Genomic DNA, 13,195 nt, shown 5'->3' on the forward strand with positions numbered 1-13,195 from the left:
TATTAAAACCCACCACCCACACACCCAACCCTACTCTAAAACCTACCCAATCCCCCCTTAATAAAACCTAACACTAACCCCTTGAAGATCACCTTACCCTGAGAAGTCTTCACCCAACCGGGCCGAAGTCCTCAACAAATCCGGCAGAAGTGGTCCTCCAGACGGGCAGAAGTCTTCATCCAGACGGCATCTTCTATCTTCATCCATCCGGCGCGGAGCAGCTCCATCTTCAAAACATCCGACGCGGAGCATCCTCTTCGGCCGACGTCTTCTTGTTGAATGAAGGTACCTTTAAGTGAGAATAAGATAATATACAAGGATGTGGGTGGCGCCTCAAGGCTAACTGTGTGTTGAAAAACTTAATGGTGACCCAATTAATTCTAAGTTTTTCAACACACAGTCAGCCTTGAGGCGCCACCCACATCCTTGTATATTATCTTATTGTATCTAAGTTTGCACCCTGTGAGAAGTGCGATTAGTGAGCTGGCCAGTACTGTGCTCTTTTAGGTCAGTGCACATCACGTATTTCCATTACCTTTAAGTGACGTCATCCAAGATGGCTTCCCTTAGATTCTGATTGGCTGATAGAATTCTATCAGCCAATCGGAATTAAGGTAGAAAAAATCCTATTGGCTCATACAATCAGCCAATAGAATTGAGCTCGCATTCTATTGGCTTTGTGTAACACACAAAGCCAACACACAAAAAGTTAACTTTAGGAAGAAAAGAATGAAAATATCTTAGTTGAAAGCTAAACCTAGGAGGTTCATATGCTAATTTCTTAGCCATTGAAGACTGCCTGTAATCTGAATGCATTTTAACCACTAGAGGGCATTAGTTCATGCGTTTCATATAGATAACATTGAGCTCATGCACATGAGGTTACCCTGGAGTTAGCAGTGTTTGGCTAAAATGCAAGTCAGTCAAAAGAACTGAAATAAGGGGGCAGTTTGCAGATGCGCTTAGGTACAAGGTATCAGCTCTTTTACCTGTAAAAAAAAGTACAATACCCCCCCCCAACATTAAAACCCACCACCCACACACCCAACCCTACTCTAAAACCCACCCAATCCCCCCTTAATAAAACCTAACACTAACCCCTTGAAGATCACCCTACCTTGAGAAGTCTTCACCCAACCGGGCTGAAGTCCTCAACGAAGCCGGGCGAAGTGGTCCTCCAGACGGGCAGAAGTCTTCATCGAAGCCGGGCAGAAGAGGTCCTCCAGACGGGCAGAAGTCTTCATCCAGACAGCATCTTCTATCTTCATCCATCCGGCGCGGAACGTGTCCATCTTCAAGCCATCCGACGCGGAGCATCCTTCCTGGCCAACGACTAACGACGAATGAAGGTTCCTTTAAATGACGTCATCCAAGATGGCGTCCCTTGAATTCCGATTGGCTGATAGAATTTTATCAGCCAATCGGAATTAAGGTAGGAAAAATCCTATTGGCTGATGATTCCTTAAGTGGGTTAAGGAAGCTTGTTCTCAAAAAATGGTTCCCTTTAATTGTTTTTAAATAGTCATCATGTGTCCCTCTTTGTTCCCTGTTATGTGCTAAGCATTGATTGGGAGGCAGGGGTATATATATTTTGATATTGTACTCTACCTGTTAACCTATGACTAAGTGCCGCATGGCACAAAACGCGTAAGGCCATGCCCCCTTTCCTCCATCGCGCCTTGTGTGTTGTGTATTCACCTGTTTTTGTACCTGTTGGATTAAAAGTCAGTTTTTGCAGAAGATATCAAGAGTGCTGCCTTTTCTTCTATTGTGCATATTTTGGGATCGCTTGGTCTCTCACTCTTACTTGACCTGAACCTTTCGGTCACCCGACAAGTCTCCCGTTACAGTCTGATTACACTGGAGTAAACGGACTGATCAGCCTTGTTCCTCGTTGCTCTCCCTGCAGCCACGCCTCCATTTCTCTTTGTGGATGAAGACTTCTGCCCGTCTGGAGGACCACTTCGCCCGGCTTCGTTGAGGACTTCGGCCCGGTTGGGTGAAGACTTCTCAAGGTAGGGTGATCTTCAAGGGGTTAGTGTTAGGTTTTATTAAGGGGGGATTGGGTGGGTTTTAGAGTAAGGTTGGGTGTGTAGGTGGTGGGTTTTAATGTTGGGGGGTTATTGTACTTTTTTTACAGGTAAAAGAGCTGATTACTTTGGGTCAATGCCCCACAAAAGGCCCTTTTAAGGGCTATTTGTAATTTAGTATAGGGTAGGGCTTTTTTTATTTTGGGGGGCTTTTTTATTTTATTAGTGGGATTAGATTAGGTGTAATTAGTTTAAAAAACTTGTAATTATTTTATTATTTTCTGTAATTTATTGTTTGTTTGTTTTTGTACTTTAGTTTATTTTATTGTAATTAATTTAATTTAATTTAGGTAATTAATTTTATTATAGTGTAGTGTTAGGTGTAATTGTAACTTAGGTTAGGTTTTATTTTACAGGTAAATTTGTATTTATTTTAGCTAGGTAGCTATTAAATAGTTAATAACTATTTAATAACTATTCTACCTAGTTAAAATAAATACAAAGTTGCCTGTAAAATAAAAATAAACCCTGAGATAGCTACAATGTAACTATTAGTTATATTGTAGCTATCTTAGGGTTTATTTTATAGGTAAGTATTTAGTTTTAAATAGGAATAATTTAGTTAATGATAGTTATTTTATTTAGATTTATTTAAATTATATTTAAGTTAGGGTGGTGTTAGGGTTAGGGTTAATACATTTAATATAGTGGTGGTGACGTTGGGGGCGGCAGATGAGGGGTTAATAAATGTAGGTAGGTGTCGGTGATGTTAGGGATGGCAGATTAGGGGTAAATAAAATTTAACTAATGTTTGTGAGGCGGGAGTGCGGCGGTTTAGGGGTTAATATATTTATTAAAGTGGCGGCGATGTCTGGTTCGGCAGATTAGGGGTTAAAATTTGTATTTTAGTGTTTGCGATGTGGGGGGGCCTCGGTTTAGGGGTTAATAGGTAGTTTATGGGTGTTAGTGTACTTTTTAGCACTTTAGTTAAAAGTTTTATACTACAGCGTTAGCCCATAAAACTCTTAACTACTGACTTTCAAATGCGGTACCAGTCTTGACAGGAGAGGGTCTACCGCTCACTTTTAGGACGACTCGTAATACCGGCGTTAGGAAAATCCCATTGAAAATATAGGATACGCAATTGACGTATGTGGATTTGCGGTATTTTCGAGTCGCGCCAAAAAAAGTGAGCGGTACACCTGTACCTGCAAGACTCGTAATACCAGCGGGCGTTAAAAAGCAGCGTTGGGACCTCTCAACGCTGCTTTTTAAGGCTAACGCAAGACTCGTAATCTAGGCGTAAGATTTTTCAGTGTGAAAGTGAATGAATAAAAAGTCAGTATCAAAGTGTTTTAAAGTGTTTTCCCATGTTATTTATAGCCTGTATGTTTATTACTAATATAAGTTATGAAAACTGTTTATGATGACTTATGTCAACTAATATACCAGCTGTTAAACCATTTTATGAATATAACGGAACAACTCCCCATGGTTAGAGTTAGCAACAGGACTTGTTGTAAATGCTATTAACCCTCATTTTCATTTTGTTTTCACTTGCTTTTCTGTGGCATTCCAATCCATTAGTCGTGCGGATGTTTGAATTCATTAAAATGCCCAAATTACTTATTGATTTAGAATAGACCCATGATTGTTCGTCTTATAAAATTGATTATTTGAAACATGATGTGCCCTAGCAAGGCTATCAAGTGTAACATAACTGACTCTTTTGTTTGTGAATCAGTGCTTGAATTAATAGCCCACCATTGTTTTCTAATCTCCTAATAAACCTATTTATCTGTTCAGATGCAGGATGCAATGGGATATGAGCTACCTTGTGTGTACTTCGTAAGCCTTGTTATCTTTGGATCATTTTTCGTTCTGAACCTGGTTCTTGGTGTCTTGAGCGGGTAAGTGTTATGCTCTTTTTTTATTTTAGTCTGTTTTTAAGTCTTTTCATGCTGTTGAATTCACACACTTTCTTTTCATTTTTTCAATGAAATTAAGATTAGCTTTTTGATTTAAAAAAAAAAACTGTTTAAAAGTCATAACAAAAATATCAACATTATACATTTTTGCATAAATGCTTCTTTAAAAACCTTATCATATATTTTGTGATATTTTTTCTTGTGCAGGCAACAAGTCGCCAATATGGTGATAACTTACTATAATGGTCTCATAGGCATGTGCATTCATTTCACTGGCCGCCAGTGGCATTTGGGTATTTTTGGAGATGGATTTCTTCTTGTGAAGGTGCAGCACTCTGAGATCTGGATATGCACATATCTTAGTGTGTTGCACTTTAATAAGAAGAAAATGTGTTTCAAAAACAGCTGAATGCTTCTTGGCGGCCTCCTTCTTCTGCATTTTTTTCCTTCCAAATTAAAAAAAGGAACATGCTAGTATCTGGTCTATAGAATTTGACAAACGTGGAGTTTCAATTCCTTTGCAAAACTAGGTGTAGAGAAGGTTCAAGAGAAAATTATTATTTTTTTCTTAGTAGTCAAGACTTAGTTCATTATTAGCTAAGTGTGTGTTAGCGCAGTCACATAGGCTTGGTGCTATCCAAATGACTCTCCTATCCTAAAACGCTAGACCCTTTGTCCTCTGAACAAATAGTCTCAGATATATATGTCAGCCTGTATGGCCCTCATTGCTGGAGGTGGAGCTATATCCATTTAGGCACAGTAGACAGAGGCTCAAAGTCTGGCCATAGGGAATCAAATGTCCATGGGTTATTTTAGTGTGCAACATCCAAATAAAGAGTGTTTCAAATTGGGATGGTGCGCACCCAGGCTGTAGCCTCTTGCTTACTTTTTACAGTAAAAAGCTTTTCTGAAGTATATGAGTTGGATTGTACACTCAAGAGAAGTGCAGCCCTAAAATACAATGAACATCATCTATTAAAGGGACAGTATACACCAATTTCAATATAACTGCATGTAATAAACGCTACTATAAAGAAGAATATGCACAGATACTGATCTAAAAAGCCAGTGTAAAACCTTTTAAAAACTTATTGAGAAGCTCCCATTTTAGCACTGTTGATGAGGTTAGGCTGGGTAAGACCCATTACACAACCAGGAGTCTGTAGATATCAGTATACATCTGATACTTTGGGTCTTGGTTAGGAGTCTGAAAATCAGCACAATGTTATTAAAAAATAAGCAGAACTGGGGGCGTGACTCTGGGCAGCTCCTTGAATGGACGCATTATCAGTTGCTCTGAGTGAGACATTAATATTTTGCCTTTTATTAATGTTTATTAGGATCTCCCATCTACCTCTCCCTGATAATTAGGCATTGCTTGCAAAGAGGAATCGAATGATACTACAACATTGGGACTACCACACTTAATAACTGATCCAGAGAGTTGAGGCCTAAGGTAGTCACTTTAGTGAGAGGCTCTCAACACCCCCCCCCCCCCCGGTACCTTGTAAGCCGGGTATGCAGTGCATAGACACTGAAAACTTCAATAATATGGAACCTGAGGCAGCTTTACTAATCAAGGAGATTTGTAACCTCCTGAATGAACATTTCTTGCAACTTTCAGAAAAGATGGCGGCAACATGGGCATATGAAGGGAACCCTGCTAAAGCTGAGTCTGTTTAAACAAATGCAAAACGAGCAGGGGACCCTGAGCCCTCCACACACTGTGCATATTTGAGCCCGCCTGGTATACAGCATGATAGTGGAACCTCAACAAACAAGGTGCAGGCGGTCGGCAGTGGGACCCTAGCAATGACTGTCACATGTAAGTCTTCAACAGCTGGGCAGGGACTAGATCCCGCTTCCACACATAATGGAGAGGCAGATACCCCTGAATCTGGAGCAATCTCTATAGCGCAGTCCCCCTCACTGGTCAACGGCTCCCAACCAGCCCAGCTGCAATGGATTGCAAGGGGAAGTAAACCTAGGATACATAGAGGGACAGCTGCAGTGAAGGAGAAAACGGCATATGTGCAAGATGGCACCACTCCGCCACCTCAGATACCACGGCCCCACACAGCCAGACTGAGAGTGACCCGCCAGGTTGCACAGACAGTGTGGCGACACTGGATAAGCGCTACAGATATCTGCAAATTGAGTCCTACCTTAGAGACACCCTCTGGCTGGAAGGTTCAGTGCGGTGACAAGCTAGAGGTGCTCAGCCTGCGAGCAGCGCTCCGGTGGAGCTATTGTGGAGGCCGGATCAGACTCTGGAGACGCTGGAGCTGCTCACCATATGGAGGTTTGCTGACAGGGACTAAATGCACTAATAGCAGCATAGACTCTGTGCATGGAAGCCTTACCCCAAAAGCCGGCGTACGTTAAAGACATTTTCCGAATGGATTGTCATAGCACTGACTGTGGACGGAAGCCACTTAGTTTAGTATAGGTTCTCTTAAAAAGATATATAAATGTTTTTGACCTCTCCTATAATCCCTGGTGGTCTGTACATCTGTCCTTGTTTATCTTACATTATTTTTTCCTACCCCATGCTTACCCTAAGTCTCTTGATTTTAGCTATTTAGAGGACCTTAAGATATCCGTTCACACCTTATTTAATGTTATTTTTTGTAAGGTTTTTGTCTGTCTTGTTTAACAGAAGTTAAATATGTTTTGAGCTGTAACCACTTTGTACCACAATGACTTATAGCATTGTGTTCATTCACAGTAGCCTCTATTGCCCCCTGATTACGATTGAATTTTTATATGTGTTGGTGGTAGCGATATGTCTATCCACTATGTAAAATGAATGTATTAATTAACTCCATAATGGCCACTCATTGCTAATTTATTATAGCTCATGCCCCTAGCTTCACCTGGTTGCAAGCTTTATTGCGGAGCTCTGTAAACAGCACTCCATAGAACTAGAAAGCAGAACTTTTCCACATTAACTCTCCACCCTTAACTCTACTGAGGAATTTATTAATTATTTAATCTTGGTAAAGGTTGCTCATATAAATCCAAGCAGGGCAGCCACCAGTGGGTACTACAGCAGAGTGCTAATTGAGCATGGGAAATGTTATTACAAAGAGTAAAGTATTAGCATTTGAGAGGATTTCTTAGTGTGCACTAAACCACTATGCTCAGTGTGAGACAGACTTGGCACTTTGTACAGTGTGTGCCTGAGTCAGACGGCAGATCACTTTAATTTGAAGAGGAGGTAGGACTTACTTAGCAAATGTTTTTTATTTCTTTGTGCAATTTTGGATTGCAACTTCAGTGTGGTAGTAGTTGTATGGTGGGGCTAGGGGTCCATAAAAACACATTTTTTTAGCAGCTGTGTATTTATGATTATTTCACAATGCTGTAGAAATGCTATATTTAAAACCATGCAGAAATGTTTCCTACTCAATACACAAATGGTAGATGCCCTTTTGGCAGATATGCATTTTTTATATATATATATATATATATATATATATATATATATATATATATATATATATATATATATATATATATTACATTCCAGTTTACTGCCCCTTTATGCAAGGACTTTCCAGATGCAAGGAGACATCTTATCTAAGATTTTTACATCTGCATAACATTTTATACTCTCAGACTAAGATTGCTCAGTGTTTGAAATGAGACAGGTTAACTTAAAACTATTCAGTTTACACTACAGCTGATTTAGTTTTGAAATACATACCAACAAGCCTAAATCCTGCATTTAACCAGATCTAATGGTATGAGTACCACAGCTTATGGTCCCACCAAGACCATATAGAGTACAGCATTTTCAAAATCCATAAGTACAGCTGACAGATGGTAACATTTGTACACTATATTTGAAGTGGTGCTCTTGGTTGTGGAAAATAGGGAAAAAACAAACAAACATATGTCAACCTTTTAAAGGTACTTTTCTTCATCTAGCCATCTACCCAGCTCATTAATGTACAATTTTGAATTCACAGAATTATTTTTGTTTGCACATTTACAAATATGATTCTTTAAAAAGTGATCTCTTAATTTCTGCATTTTTTTTTATCATGCATGTCACACACTGTTGATTTAAGGGATGCAAGGTGCATAAATGTTTCCTCCTGTGAGTGTTTCTGTGGGTGTATGTGTTTATGACTTTGTGCTTTGGTTTGTGTCTCTATGAGTGTGTATGTATTTTTTATCTGTGGGTCTCTCTGTGAGGGTGGGTGTGTATGTCTTTGTGCATTTTCTGTGGATGTCTGTGAGTGTGTGTGCATATGTCTTCAAGCTTTTTCTATGGGTGTCTCTGTGAGAGTGTGTGTGTATGTATGTCTGTGTTTTCTGTGGGTGTCTCTGTGAGGGTGTGTGTATATCTTTGTGTGTTTTCTGTGGATGTCTCAGTGAGGGTGTGTGTATGTATGTCTTTCTGTGTTTTTCAGGTGGTTGTCTGTGTGTGTGTATGTCTTTGTGTGTTTTCTGAGGCTGTCTCTGTCGGTGTTTCCTTGGATGTATGTGCAAGTTTGAGTTTGTGTGTGGGTGTCCATTGTCTGTTCCTTTTTAGGACATTTTTACCTTACTACTAATTATTCACATCTTTCTACAGACTTTGAGACTAACAAGACCTTTCCGGAAGTAACCAATCCACCATTTAACCTTTAAATTATTGTTTAGTCAGTTCAGGGCCCTTCCTTTCAGCCACTGCATGCTGTTGTCATAATTTAGCTGTCCTCTTCCTTTACAAAAAGATAATCAGAACTCCATATTTTGTTTTCTAAATCTCCATTTTTTTTACAAAACTGTAGTTTACCTCATTACTTGTCAGGTCAATGTAAACAAGTGCTAAGTGTCAGTTTGGGTTTCTGTGTCTGAGTGTCTATATGTGAATCCTTATGTGCGAGTGTGTTTGTGTGTTTCAGTGTATGAGTGGGTCTGTGTGTGTATGTTACTACTTTTACTACATTTCCAAGTTTAAATATACGTTTTAGTCACTTGGTCAAAAATTGCACATGTCAAAGGAGCGGGGGGGGGGGGTTTGGCCCTGATCAATGGTTGAGTCAGGGGCCCCAAAATTTCTAATGGCGGCCCTGAATCCAAGTCCCCATCTAGCGGTTCCTTTTTTGATGTTCCTACTATGTTCATTTAGAAAGTTTGATTAAGGTTAAAATATATGTTAACAGTAAAAAATGAGGTCTATTATTGGAGATCCAAAAGTGGTCTCGTGTCAACAGTAACCTCCTATAAACTGTCCAGTGATTGTAGAGGTCCAAGAGCGACCACATGTGTCATATTGGAGGTTAGCAATACATTAGCCATCCATTTTGTATACTAGGTCTTTTCTCAACAGGATCAAATTTTTATGTCAAGTACTATATGTATCCTAATATTTGTATTATGTTTTACTGACCTATTTCTTTTGTATGCCTTTCTGCAAACCTCAAATAAAAAAATATATTTAAAAAAAATAAATAAAAAAAAATAAGCAGAACTAAACATTTTTACAAAAATACTCCCAGATGAGCTATATAAACTTATCATCTACAAAACATTTATGCAAAGAAAAATCTAGTGTACAATGTCCCTTTAAAAAGGGGTTTCTACAGTAAAGCTTGATATGCATGCGTACTTTGATATAATTGCACCTACATACAGGCCAAAATATACATCTGAGGTAAGCTGTACAAATTCATCAGTTAAGCTGCAAGTTTGTAGCAGATTTTCTGCCTTTAGTTTTTTTTGTTTTCTTTTTAAACAGCTTTATTGTATTTTAATCATTGTTACACAAGGTCGGAGGCACAACTCCAGTATGCAATATACAACAATAGCTGTGGCTTTTTAAAGAAAATCAATAACAGAGCCTGAAGCTCTTTAACTCAGTTCAATGACAACCTCCTCCTGTGTGGATATAAGTCTGATGTGCGAGAGTTGCCCTCCAGGTCTTCTTCTTTTCCGGTGTATTGTAGGGTAGTCCACTTAAGGAATCATGTGAAGGAGGAGGCGCACTGATAACTAGACAATAAATTCCTAACTAATACAAACATTTAAACAAAAAATAAACAACAGGTCCCGGTCCGTCCGCACCCCAGTTAATAAATTACATATTACCCAATTTGAGTTCTAATTTTCAAAACCAAATCTATATATTCCATGGTCAATATGTGTTTCACTCATTTCTGCTCTGAACATAGCTAACCTAGAGTTGTGAGAATTCTGCATATGAGTCCATTTTATTGTGCTTAAGGTAGTAGTATTCTTCTAATTCTATAATCTCGGACACCTTCTGGACCCACATTTCTATAGACGGTGTCTCCCTATTCCTCCAGTTTTTGGCTATCAGGGTTTTGATTCCATTTGTCAGAATGTTAAATAGCTTAATGTATGGTTTATATCAAATTTTTTTAGGGGGTTTATGTAGTAGCCATACCAAGGGATTGAGTGGCAGTTGGGTCATCAGTATATTCTCTACCTCTAAGACGTCCTCTCTCCAATGGTTTTGGATAGAGTTGCACCACCACCACATATGAGCTGCACTGCTATTTACATGACCGCAACGCCAACATTTGTTCCTTTGGGTGTGGTATAAGCGATGCAACTTTCTTGGGGTGAGGTACCATCTGTGTAATAATTTGTTATTAATTTCTAGTATAGATGATGAAATTGAAGATTTCATTATAGCTTGGAACATTAATGTACTTGTCTGGGGTAATATTATAAGTCCTAAATCTATTCCCAGCTCTCCAGGTATGGGGGGGATGTAACCTGGAGGTATATGTGTCAAGATTTTATAGATGGTAGATAGGGTGTGCCTAGGAGGTGGTTTTTGTATACAGAGGGACTCAAACTTAGTCAAAGGCCTGACCATGTTCCTGTAAACTCTATGCTTAGTTATAAAGTGAATAGTTTGTCGGTAGATAAACCAGTTACTAAAACAGTCTAAGCATGTCATCCTTGAATAAAGATATCACGTATTTCTGCGCATCTATATTGATATCAGTTATCTGAGAATTTTGTCTAATTTTTCCTGCTAGGGTCTCAATGACACACGCAAAGAGAAGGGGAGAAAGTGGGCACCCCTGCCTTGTACCATTAGTAATGGGGAAAGGGAAGGAAAGTGTACCGTTGACTAGGATCCTTGCATTGGGTTGTGAATATAGGGAAAAGATTCTAATGATTATCCGTGGGCCTAGTCCCATATGGGCTAGGGTGGCTCGCAAGAAGTCCTAAGCAACACGGTCAAAGGCCTTCTCCGCATCCATCGATAAGAGAATGGAGGGGATATTTTTATGTTTTGCATAGTGGATTCGATTTAAGGCTCTGACCGTGTTGTCTTTCGCCTCCCTTTTGGGAACAAATCCGACCTGGTCGAAGTGAACGATGTCTGGGAGGATTTGATTGAGTCTGTGCGCCAATATTCTCGCATATATTTTAATATCAGTATTCAATAACGATAAGTGAGGGTAGTTATAGGGGAGGTCCTGTGGTTTATTGGGTTTTGGGAGTAGGACTATGTGTGCTTCTAGCGCCCTGGGAGAGAAGGCAGAGGTTTCATTGATGGATTGGAAATAGTTTAACATAAATGGGCTCAGGGTATCTTGGAATACTGTATAATATTTGAAGCTGAAGCCATCAGGGCCTGGTGTTTTCCCAGTGGGTAAATCTTTCAAAGCCAACTTTAACTCATTTAATGTAATGGGGTCTTAGCTGGTCTTTTTGAGTTTCAGTGATATGTGGTAAATTAAGTAAATTTTTTAGCTGTCTATAAGGTGTGCTCACTGTGCTGTGATTCGGTTGCTTAGTACTGGAATTCTTGATGTTGTACAGTTTTTGGAAGAATGTTTTAAATGTGTGTGCTATTTGTTTTGTAGAGTTTTGTGGGAGGCCGTTGTCATCTCTAATTTGCATTATGAATTTTTGTGCTCTTTTTGTTTAAGGTATCTGGCCAAAAGTCTACCTGATTTGTTACGTCCTTCACATAGGCTTGGTGCTATCCAAATGACTCTCCTATCCTAAAACGCTAGACCCTTTGTCCTCTGAACAAATAATGTCAGATGTATATGTCAGCCTGTATGGCCCTCATTGCTGGAGGTGGAGCAATATCCATTTAGGCACAGTAGACAGAGGCTCAAAGTCTGGCCATAGGGAATCAAATGTCCTTGGGTTATTTTAGTGTGCAACATCCAAATAAAGAGTGTTTCAAATTGGGATGGTGCGCACCCAGGCTGTAGCCTCTTGCTTACTTTTTACAGTAAAAAGCTTTTCTGAAGTATATGAGTTGGATTGTACACTCAAGAGAAGTGCAGCCCTAAAATACAATGAACATCATCTATTAAAGGGACAGTATACACCAATTTCAATATAACTGCATGTAATAAACGCTACTATAAAGAAGAATATGCACAGATACTGATCTAAAAATCCAGTGTAAAACCTTTTAAAAACTTATTGAGAAGCTCCCATTTTAGCACTGTTGATGAGGTTAGGCTGGGTAAGACCCATTACATAACCAGGAGTCTGTAGATATCAGTATACATCTGATACTTTGGGTCTTGGTTAGGAGTCTGAAAATCAGCACAATGTTATTAAAAAATAAGCAGAACTAAACATTTTTACAAAAATACTCCCAGATGAGCTATATAAACTTATCATCTACAAAACATTTATGCAAAGAAAAATCTAGTGTACAGTGTCCCTTTAACAAGGGGTTTCTACAGTAAAGCTTGATATGCATGCGTACTTTGATATAATTGCACCTACATACAGGCCAAAATATACATCTGAGGTAAGCTGTACAAATTCATCAGTTAAGCTGCAAGTTTGTAGCAGATTTTTTGCCTTTAGTTTTTTTTGTTTTCTTTTTAAACAGCTTTATTGTATTTTAATCATTGTTACACAAGGTCGGAGGCACAACTCCGGTATGCAATATACAACAATAGCTGTGGCTTTTTAAAGAAAATCAATAGCAGAGCCTGAAGCTCTTTAACTCAGTTCAATGACAACCTCCTCCTGTGTGGATATAAGTCTGATGTGCGAGAGTTGCCCTCCAGGTCTTCTTCTTTTCCAGTGTATTGTAGGGTAGTCCACTTAAGGAATCATGTGAAGGAGGAGGCACACTGATAACTAGACAATAAATTCCTAACTAATACAAACATTTAAACAAAAAATAAACAACTGGTCTCGGTCCGTCCGCACCCCAGTTTATAAATTACATATTACCCAATTTGAGTTCTAATTCTCAAAACCAAATCTATATATTCCATG

At 39.1% G+C, this 13,195-nt stretch overlaps 1 protein-coding gene across 1 annotated transcript in view; it reads left to right on the forward strand.

Moving 5' to 3' along the window:
* Positions 1 to 13,195, forward strand: part of CACNA1C (calcium voltage-gated channel subunit alpha1 C) — a 1,426,303-nt gene that overhangs the window by 602,996 nt on the left and 810,112 nt on the right. The window contains 1 exon segment of the mRNA XM_053719677.1: positions 3,837 to 3,940. Within this exon segment, the coding sequence (XP_053575652.1) occupies positions 3,837 to 3,940 (104 nt within the window).

The sequence above is a fragment of the Bombina bombina genome, chromosome 6, assembly GCF_027579735.1.
Source record: "Bombina bombina isolate aBomBom1 chromosome 6, aBomBom1.pri, whole genome shotgun sequence".
In the NCBI taxonomy this organism is placed as follows: Eukaryota; Metazoa; Chordata; class Amphibia; order Anura; family Bombinatoridae; genus Bombina; species Bombina bombina.